The sequence below is a fragment of the Cyclopterus lumpus genome, chromosome 24 (genome assembly GCF_009769545.1).
Source record: "Cyclopterus lumpus isolate fCycLum1 chromosome 24, fCycLum1.pri, whole genome shotgun sequence".
In the NCBI taxonomy this organism is placed as follows: domain Eukaryota; kingdom Metazoa; phylum Chordata; class Actinopteri; order Perciformes; family Cyclopteridae; genus Cyclopterus; species Cyclopterus lumpus.
Window position 1 is genome coordinate 2,542,892 of NC_046989.1, and position 10,864 is coordinate 2,553,755.

The 10,864-nt window shown below is 46.5% G+C and overlaps 1 protein-coding gene across 1 annotated transcript in view; it reads left to right on the top strand.

Annotated features, from left to right (window-relative positions):
* Window positions 1–10,864, top strand: part of myt1la (myelin transcription factor 1-like, a) — a 66,139-nt gene that overhangs the window by 23,455 nt on the left and 31,820 nt on the right. The window contains exons 6-9 of the mRNA XM_034528216.1: window positions 904–1,376; window positions 5,002–5,632; window positions 7,318–7,739; window positions 9,336–9,470. Of these exons, the coding sequence (XP_034384107.1) occupies window positions 904–1,376; window positions 5,002–5,632; window positions 7,318–7,739; window positions 9,336–9,470 (1,661 nt within the window). The remainder of the gene's footprint in view (window positions 1–903; window positions 1,377–5,001; window positions 5,633–7,317; window positions 7,740–9,335; window positions 9,471–10,864) is intronic.

Below are 10,864 nucleotides of genomic sequence, written 5' to 3' on the forward strand. Positions count from 1 at the left end.
AAAGCCGTGTATAATTGTGCTTGCTGTTTTAGAGCAATTAAAACAGAATTTCTCCAACAGTTAATGACTATTATGGGATTTGCGTAATTGAGGCCCTGGTTGAATAAGCTTTTTTTTTTTTTTGAGAGGCTGATCCTCCTCCTCAGCGACGGAGAGGAGAAATCTTTGGACTTGGACCACATCAGAGGGAGTCCTGGTCTTTCCTCCTGATTATAACAATACACTACGACCTTTTTTGAGCTAGAAAACATCTAATTAATTACATTTTGATCAGTTAAAGTTGTTAAGTTAAAGGCTGGTTCTTGCCGTTTGGAAGCTAATAGAAACATCAGTCAGACATTTCTATAGTTTTCATATATTCATATATGTTTTTTTTTTATCTCGATAGTAATCAGCTTTATGTACTCGTGAACGTATTTAGGGGTCATCAAATATATATTTTGAAGTGTTATAATCATAAACAACCCAATTTATTTGCAAGAAATATAAATTAAATTGAGAAAGAGATGAGCCATGGATGTGCTGGGCCCAGTTACCTCCCTCTTACAGACTCCACCAACCAATCAGAGAAGAGTACACAAGGCACAGCCACGCAAAGGTAGAGGGCCGTCACAATGGAATATCAGGCACAATTTTGCTTTTGAAGTTAACGATCAAAAAGAAAAACATTTGGGTTGTGCTCTGAGGTAAATGAATATATGAAGCCAGCTGGTCTGTGTTCTGGCTCTGGAGGGTCCAATGGGAGCCCACTGTGGCTCTGAGTTCAGACTCATTTGACCTGAGAATCGTCCCCCGTTAGCAGCAGCAGCAAGGAAAGCTTTTGGGAGGTGGCGGAGATCAAATAGTAAGCAAGAGAAACAAAGATGGCTGCTGATGGTGTTTGTGCCCTCTGTCTCTCTGCAGCGTCTACGGCTGCCCGCTGGCCAAGAAGAGGAAGGCTCTGGAAAAACAACCGCTGGAGCCGGCTGCCAAGAGGAGGCCCTTCCTCACCTCCTGCACAGGGGAGGAGGAGGCCGGCGCCTACACCAGCTATGGGAATGGAGCCATGAAGGTGGGGGCGGAAGGGAAGGAGCAAGGGGAGGTAGCGGAGGAGGACGAGGAGGAAGAGGAGACGGAGAGAGAAGGCGACGAAGATGGGGACGTGGAGGACGAGTTCTCGGAGGACAACGAGGAGCAGGAAGAGGATGACGAGGAGGAAGTGGAGGTGGAGCGAGCGGGTACGACAATGGGAGGACGGCGGGCGGAGGAAGAGGAGGACGACGACGACGACGAGGAGGAGGAGGGGATGTATGAGGAGGAGGAAGAAGTGGAGGATGGTGACGATGAGGAGGACGAGGAAGACGAGGAGGAAGAAGAGGAGGAGCAGCATCGTCAGCGTGGTGAGTTTTCCTCATTCTCTATTTCTGCATTTTCAAACGTTCTCCATGTGGTTGTTTGTCCTCACATGGAGAAACAAGTTTTATAGAAAGAGGTTATTAAAGAATGTTGAAATATTTGATGCTTATTGCTGAAAAAGTGCAAACAATAAGTAGTAAAAAAAAAAAGAATAAAACTATTAGGATTATTACTTTATTTATTTCTTCCTTGTGTACATGTTTCAAAACATAAAAATAAATTTAAATGTAGATGAAGTAAATGTTTTCTCTCAATGTCCAAAACAAATTTGTGCAAAGACAAAAAATATTGTAATTTCAGGGCAAACTTTTGCACAGTCGGTTTCAGACTGTTCAGGTGTCATGTGATCATCGCAGGTCGTACACGGACACGAGAGGTCCGTTTCTTTTCCTGTCGCTCAGGACGAAGATGAAGCAAAGGGAGTTAGTTAGGAGTCTTATTCATGGTGCACAAATTAAATGCATCCACGTGACTAAGCAACAGTCAGAGCAAGGGACGTACTTCATAAGACTGCATAAGATAACAAATATAATAATATTAATAATCATTTATGGTGGCCATTACAGGAGGTGGACGGGTTTTTGACACCTTGTTGTGGCTTTATGGCAGTGATTTAGTGGCCTAACTGTTGGTTTAGTGGCCTAACTGTTGGTTTAGTGACCTAGCTGTTGGTTTAGTGGCCTAGCTGTTGGTTTAGTGGCCTAACTGTTGGTTTAGTGACCTAGCTGTTGGTTTAGTGGCCTAACTGTTGGTTTAGTGGCCTAGCTGTTGGTTTAGTGGCCTAGCTGTTGGTTTAGTGGCCTAACTGTTTGTTTAGTGGCCTAACTGTTTGTTTAGTGGCCTAACTGTTTGTTTAGAGGCCTAACTGTTGGTTTAGTGGCCTAACTGTTTGTTTAGAGGCCTAACTGTTGGTTTAGTGGCCTAACTGTTTGTTTAGTGGCCTAACTGTTGGTTTAGTGGACTAACTGTTGGTTTAGAGGCCCAACTGTTGGTTTAGTGGACTAACTGTTGGTTTAGTGGCCTAACTGTTGGTTTAGTGGCTTTGGTTTAGTGGCCTAGCTGTTGGTTTAGTGGCCTAACTGTTGGTTTAGTGGCCCAACTGTTGGTTTAGTGGCCCAACTGTTGGTTTAGTGCCCAACTGTTGGTTTAGTGGCCTAACTGTTGGTTTAGTGGCCCAACTGTTGGTTTAGTGGCCTAACTGTTTGTTTAGAGGCCTAACTGTTGGTTTAGAGGCCTAACTGTTGGTTTAGTGCCCAACTGTTGGTTTAGTGGCCTAACTGTTGGTTTAGTGGCCCAACTGTTGGTTTAGTGCCCAACTGTTGGTTTAGTGGCCTAACTGTTGGTTTAGTGGCCCAACTGTTGGTTTAGTGGCCCAACTGTTTGTTTAGAGGCCTAACTGTTGGTTTAGTGGCCTAACTGTTGGTTTAGTGGCCTAACTGTTGGTTTAGTGCCCAACTGTTGGTTTAGTGGCCTAACTGTTGGTTTAGTGGCCTAACTGTTTGTTTAGAGGCCTAACTGTTGGTTTAGTGGCCTAACTGTTGGTTTAGTGGCCTAACTGTTGGTTTAGTGCCCAACTGTTGGTTTAGTGGCCTAACTGTTGGTTTAGTGCCCCAACTGTTGGTTTAGTGGCCTAACTGTTGGTTTAGTGGCCTAACTGTTGGTTTAGTGGCCTAACTAACTGTTGGTTTAGTGGCCCAACTGTTGGTTTAGAGGCCTAACTGTTGGTTTAGTGGCCTAACTAACTGTTGGTTTAGTGGCCTAACTGTTTGTTTAGAGGCCTAACTGTTTGTTTAGTGGCTTTGGTTTAGAGGCCTAACTGTTTGTTTAGAGGCCTAACTGTTGGTTTAGATGGCCTAACTGTTGGTTTAGTGGCCTAGCTGTTGGTTTAGTGGCCTAACTGTTAGTTTAGTCGCCTAACTGTTGGTTTAGTGGCCTAACTGTTGGTTTAGTGGCTTTGGTTTGGTGGCCTAGCTGTTGGTTTAGAGGCCTAACTGTTGGTTTAGTAGCCTAACTGTTGGTTTAGTGGCTTTGGTTTTGTGGCCTAGCTGTTGGTTTAGAGGCCTAACTGTTGGTTTAGTGGCTTTGGTTTGGTGGCCTAGCTGTTGGTTTAGTGGCCTAACTGTTGGTTTAGAGAACTAACTGTTGGTTTAGTGGCCTAACTGTTGGTTTAGTGGCCTAACTGTTGGTTTAGTGGCCTAACTGTTGGTTTAGTGGCCTAGCTGTTGGTTTAGTGGCTTTGGTTTAGTGGCCAACTGTTGGTTTAGTGGCCTAACTGTTAGTTTAGAGGCCTAACTGTTGGTTTAGAGGCCTAACTGTTTGTTTAGAAGCCTAACTTTTGGTTTAGTGGCCTAGCTGTTGGTTTAGTGGCCTAACTGTTTGTTTAGAGGCCTAACTGTTGGTTTAGAGGCCTAACTGTTGGTTTAGTGACCTAACTGTTTGTTTAGAGGCCTAACTGTTGGTTTAGAGGCCTAACTGTTGGTTTAGTGGCCTAACTGTTTGTTTAACATGGTTTCTTCCCTTTTTTCCCTGTCAAAGGTTATTTTTGGGGAGTTTTTCCTGATCCAATGTGAGGTCCTGGGACAGGGATGTCGTATGTGTACAGATTGTAAAGCCCTCTGAGGCAAATTTGTAATTTGTGATATTGGGCTATACAAAATAAACTGAATTTAAATTTAAATATTGGTTCTTAATATAAAGTCTTGACGTCTATTTTGGGAGCTCTCGCGTGTTCGAAGCCAATTACCCAGCGACGACTGCATCTCCGTGTGCCAGAGTCCCGTCTCACAAAGCTGAACCCTCCGACCCGGCTCGTCGTTCTGCCTCAAACTGGTGCCCAGTCTGGGTTTGCGTTGTGTTCTTGCTCTGCAGTGGGAGAGAAGCGATGAGAGCTGCTGAGCCGAATCTGTGGTAGACCAGATGCTCTGCGCCCCCCCCCCCCCCCCCCCCCCCCCCCCCCCTTGTCCTCAATCGCTTCTGACAGCGCTTCACGAATAATCGGGAGAGGAGCTCTGCTGAGTTATTAACTCCCACCCTTCCTCCCCTCCTCCTCCTCCTCCTCCTCCCCTCCCGTCCCCGTTTGCCTCCTCGTCTCGGCGGACGCGTCACATGCGCTCCGCCTCGGCTTCTCCTCCTGAGAATATTTATGGCTCCCGATTCGGAGCGCCTCGCACGCCTCCCTTTGCAATCTCTCTGCTCTCATTCGCCGTCTCCGTCCCCAAAATCAATAGCGAGGCTTAGCGGGGAGCGCGGCGCCGCTCTGCACGGCGCTGGGTTGTGTGTTTTATGTGAGTAAACAGTGGATCATAATTGGGAGGGATGCTGCTAATGTATTCAGGAGTGTTTGAGAAGAAACTGGGTTTATCAGCATTGTTGAGTTTATTAGAGGCTGGAAAAGCCTCCTTTCCTTTTCATCTGCAAGAGTATTAGTCTGTGAATGAACAGATCATTATTTAATCTGCAAAATGAATCCATTTTGTCTTTTATTTTGTATCAATTACCTTCTGTTTACGTGGTTTATGGAGCGAGATGCAGGGCGGTATGGGCGTGAGGTGTTTTGTTTGTTTTTGGATGTCTGAGAGGTTTCTTTCTTTCTCTTCCCGACAGTAGAGAACCACTACAAACCCGGCGGACAATCAAAGCTCCTTCCGATTCAGAAGGACGACAACAACAACCACAGCTGCGCCATCGGCGCCGGCAACGGCACCGGAGAGGATTGCGAGAACTACGACGAGCTGGTTGCCAAGTCGCTGCTCAACCTGGGGAAGATCGCGGAAGACGCCGCCTACCAGGCCATGACCGAGTCCGAGATGAACAGCAATTCCTCCAACAGCGCAGGGGAGGACGAGGACGACGAGGAGTACGACGGCGGCCATCGCGGCCGTCGGAAGGGCGAGCTGAGCGTGGACCTGGACAGCGACGTGGTCAGGGAGACGGTGGACTCCCTGAAGCTCCTGGCACAGGGACACGGCGCCATGCTGCCCGAGGACGGCTACCCGGAAGGCGTCATGCTGGACGACATCGCCCACGCCAACGGGAGGCCCGGCGGAGGGGTGAGGGTTCAGGCGGAGGAGAGCGAGGAGGAGGTGTGCCTCAGCAGCCTGGAGTGCCTGAGGAACCAGTGCTTCGATCTGGCTCGGAAACTGAGCGAGACGCAGGCGTGCGATCACCCCGCCCTCCACGCGCTCCACCACCAACTCCAAATCCCAACGGACCATCAGGTGGTGCATCACCTGAACAGGTTTGTCATCTCTAAAGGGTCTTTTGATAATGTTGTTGTTTATTCCACATACCCATATTTCCATCTACCTTTGTGTCATATAAAAGGCTCTGCAGGTAGATTAAAGTCTTATTTATGCTCATGACACATATTAGCATAATTACCCAATGGGTTGGCTTTGAAGGGAGGCAAAGGTACCGCGTGAGATGAAAGGAACAGGTGCATAACGGTAGTCAGACAACAACAGGACGTTATGATTTAGAGCCCTTATCACAACAGTCAACAGCTGTGACTAACAAGGCAAAATACTCGAAAGCGGCAACATTGGGTTTCTTAAAAACTAAAAATCTCTCTAGTGACCACCAGGGGGCGACTCCTCTGGTTGTATAGAAGTCTATGCTTTATGCCTTAAAGCTGCATTCTCTCTCCTGACCACCAGGGGGCGACTCCTCTGGTTGTATAGAAGTCTATGCTTCATGCCTTAAAGCTGCATTCTCTCTCCTGACCACCAGGGGGCGACTCCTCTGGTTGTATAGAAGTCTATGCTTCATGCCTTAAAGCTGCATTCTCTCTCCTGACCACCAGGGGGCGACTCCTCTGGTTGTATAGAAGTCTATGCTTCATGTGTTAAAGCTGCATTATCTCTACTGACCACCAGGGGGCGACTCCTCTGGTTGTATAGAAGTCTATGCTTCATGCGTTAAAGCTGCATTCTCTCTCCTGACCACCAGAGGGAGACTCCTCTGGTTGTATAGAAGTCTATGCTTCATGTGTTAAAGCTGCATTCTCTCTCCTGACCACCAGAGGGAGACTCCTCTGGTTGTATAGAAGTCTATGCTTCATGTGTTAAAGCTGCATTCTCTCTCCTGACCACCAGGGGGTGACTCTTCTGGTTGTATAGAAGTATATGCTTCATGTGTTAAAGCTGCATTCTCTCTACTGACCACAAGGGGGCGACTCCTCTGGTTGTATAGAAGTATAGAACATAAAGCAGGGTATTTTTTGTATTTGTTTTTAAATGCTTTAGAAACAGGTCTGAAAACTCTTGAAGTCAGTAAATATTTTAGAGCAAAAAGTTTGTAGGATATTCCACCTTCCTTTCTTTATAATGCATTCAATACTTGACGTATAAAGACAATAAAGTAGTCCATGAATGTGAGATATGAGTTTATAGACAATAATCTGTCCTCATTATTAAGGAGTTGGGTTTCTGGCATTTTGCCGTTTACAGTCTTTGTCTTTTTGATTCTTCACAGTCCATTTTTCTTTGTACGCCCTCCGGTGTTTCGGAGAATAATGCAATAAACGCCTCTGTGCATGCTGGGAGCTCGCACGCCATCTGTGGAGGCTCGTGCTAATATAAACAGAGCTTGACTGGCGGACCGCATGTGTAGAAAGCAAAGAAAAAGATGCTCTTGCCTGAGAACCAACACATTTTGGGGGGACTGGGTTGCATTCAGGATTTAAGAAGTTATCAACAGTCGATTTGTGAGAAATCATTTGAAAGTTTGATGTGAATAAGGAAAGTGAACATTTAGCTTTTATTGAAACAGAAGTTAAAGATAATGAGCTTTTGTGTATCGCAGACGGTCATTTCAGACGACACGCCTCTAAACAGTGTGTGCTTCCCTGACTCGACCTCAACGTTCAGCCTCAGTTTTCCAGTAATCTGTCGGCCATTTCTCACCCTGCCGCCGGCGGCTCAGGTACGACAGCTGTCAGCAGAGCGCGCAGGAGGAGCAGAGGTCTCTGGAACGCAGCTACTCCGACATGGTGAACCTGATGAAGCTGGAGGAGCAGCTGAGCCCGGGGTCCAGAGGTTACCCCACCAGCTGCAGCCAGGAGGGCGACGAGGACACCACGTCGGTGGCCTCCGACCGCTCGGACGAGACTTTCGACATGGCCAAGGGGAACCTGTCGCTGCTGGAGAAGGCCATCGCCCTGGAATCGGAGAGGGCGAAGGTCATGAGGGACCGCATGGCCTCGGAGCACTCGTTGCCCCGTCGGGACCACCACCACCACCACCACCGGGGCCACGGCGAGCACGGCTCCCGGCTGAGCTGCACCGGCGAGGAGCGCAAGTCCAGGATGCACCACGACGGGTTGAAGAGGGCGTACTACCCGAAAGGTAGGCGGCAACGAAGAAAACGCTGCGTCATCGGATATCGGCGAAGTTATGGAGTTTTATCTGTGGTCTCCATTGTGTCTTCATTCACACTCAGATATTTGACATCTGTGAAAGAAAAACTGTTGTCTGGGAGTTTTTTTTTTTTTCATGCCAGGACTATTTTTACCGCGACGGCTGGACTTTCAGAGGCAGATTTAGTTCAGCCAGTCAGTCGGTGTGTGTGTAGCTCGGTGCTCACTCGCACATGAGCAAGAAGTAATACAAGTAATTCATAAACTGTATGAAAACGGAACAGAAAAGATGGTTAAAAACAACAGATCTTTCCTCTTGACCTGGATCGGCCTTTCCCTGCCTAGATCTGACCCCAGGTCAGCGAGGAGGACGTTTATCTTGTCTGCCTGACTTATTGTAATTCTCAACACTGCAGCAGCCGCAGGCTATCAGCGCTGTAGCGGGATAAAAAAAACACCCATAACTGTAACTTTAATGTTCGCTTGGCACATTTCTGTGCACATCGGATGAGCTTTCTGACCCCTCGGCTCTTTAAACCTGTTAAAATCCCACTGGGTTATTTCAGAAACGTCGCGCATGGCCGGCGATGAGATAATGGGCGCTCGTTTTCAGCGTTCGGGAGCAATGCGGTTTCTTTTTTTCTTTCCTTTTTCCGAAGATGTTTGGTTTTCCTCTGACAGCAGCTTATGTTGTGTGGGACCATCAGACGGCCGGCTTGTCGGGGCACGAGTAATGGCAATCTGCGCTGCCCGTTAGGAGAGCGGATCCATCTGCAGGACGCTATCTGCGGGCCTATTTTCTCTAAATCCACTGAAATGCGACTCCCTCCCCAGAGGCGTCGGAGTCGGTTATCGGAGCCTCGCGGTGGCTTCGGAACGTTCCCGTGATTCCACAGAAAACTTCCATTGCGATCCGGGGGTCTCGACGGGGACGTTAAACTCACTCCGGGCGTAAATGTTCTGGCCCAAAAGTGGACTGTGAAGCTGCTGATTCTCCGCCCCAAATGGGAGGATGGCATACCTGATTGGTCAATCGTTTCTGAAACAGCCATCAATGGGCACAACATCTAAAGTTCCAGTTGATCTGTTTCTCTCTCGCTTGATATGAAATACACATATCATGTTTGGCCATTTAAAAGCACATTTTGCAAGTCATTGTTAAGTATAAATTAGAAATTGGCGAGGAAGTGTCGTCTCTCTGAAGCTACGATGAACGTGGGTTTCCTGCTTCTTCTGCAAGCTAAGCTAGCGAGCTAAGCTAGCGAGCCACGCTAACGGCCACGTTGGTGACTCGAAATGAGAGAAGTAGTTCACCAAGTGCAAATCTTCTTTTTAATTGACAAACATCATATGTGTGATTCATTGCATGATCGTAGACCTCGACTGCAGTTTTGAGGCCACATTTGGTAATTTTGGCCATCCGCCATCTTTTTTTGTTGTTGTGTGTACCGTATTCTGAATGCGGAGGAGTGACGTAGAGACGCCGCGTCCGGGCTCCGTTAGCGGCAGCGACCTGTCAATCACAGTAAACCCCGCCCCGAAGAATGTACCTGTTGACTCACCTGATCTCTTCTGTCCTCTCCAGACTCGTCCAGGGGGGAGAAGAAGGAGAGCAAGTGTCCGACGCCGGGCTGCGACGGCACCGGTCACGTGACGGGTCTGTACCCGCACCACCGCAGCCTGTCCGGGTGTCCTCACAAAGACCGGGTCCCGCCTGAGAGTAGGTCCATGTGCCTGGATGTTACGTCACACACACACCCAGCTTCAAACACAACAACAACAACAACGACAGTCCGACAAGTCATTTCGGCTCCATTAATACTTCTGGTTGCTTTCGGTTGAACAAGCATTTCTCAGAGGTGAAACATGTCGTTGGTTGAGTTGAACCTCAGCTGAGGAGCTTCAAATGTTCTGTGCAAGCTAAAGGCGGCGAGTATAAATACAAATAGAAATGTATAAATAGTCCGGTGTGAAGTTCAGTAAAGTTTTTAAGTATTAACTTGCCACACGCCATTTAATCGGTTAGATTCTCCACAATTCATGAGCACCAAAAGTATTTTAAATTCAGATTTACCGGCATTGAGCAAGAGATACGAAAATAAAGTGGTGCCTCCTGACCCTTTAAATCCATCATAAAGTCTCAATACGTGTCCGCTCCTCGGTTATTTATATTCCTTTTGTCCGTAAGGTCATCAAAAGAATATAAGTTGTGAGTATTGTCACGTGAAGTCCATTGATCACCGTCTGCTAATGGCGTGTCAAATGAATGACTTGTAATTATTATTTTATTCAATAGCCTTATTATATATATATATATATATATATATATATATATATATATATATATATGTTCAAATATACAATTTGGTAGTATTCAAATAAATATGTCATATTCTGGCTCATTGGATCCAATGCTGCATTCAGGTCACTTTATTCAGGTCGTAATTACAAGCAGCGGAGAGGGACAATTAATAATAATAATTCCCTTTTAGATGCTTTGGATATTTCTCGCATATATATATATATATATATATATGTCAAATGTGTCCACAAGCTCCATCGCCGGCATCGAAATACGATCCGATATTAACTGCCGCTCATTGGATATAGATAATAAAAAAGGAACATTATTATTATCTGGTCCCACTAATTTAGGCTCTTTAGTGACTAAAGGTTCTTACGATTATACGTTTGAATTTCCAAACTTCCCAGTTTGCTTGAAGTTTCGCCTCTGAGAAATGTTTTACTTTTAATTTTTTGCATATTAAAAAAACAACTTAAATATCCGTCCTGCGTTCTCTACTTTACCACTGAAGTGTATTAACTGGTCAGAACCGGTTTGACCAGTTAATACCAATGCCCATTGGGATAATCTACCATTTACTTTGGGGAATAAGACTTAATGACTTGTTGGATGGGTTGTGTCGCGGCATGTCCGCTGTCCACCGTCATGCATGAAGTCGACGTTTGTGTTGTCATGACTACTTTGGGTGTGACGCGGCGAAAGCCGAAGCTGAGGATTTATTGATCATTTATTGCTTTGATTCTCACTCGGGAGACAAAACGGACTTCGAGAACTTTTTGTTTCTGCACAAAAACGCTCTTAAAAGTTGT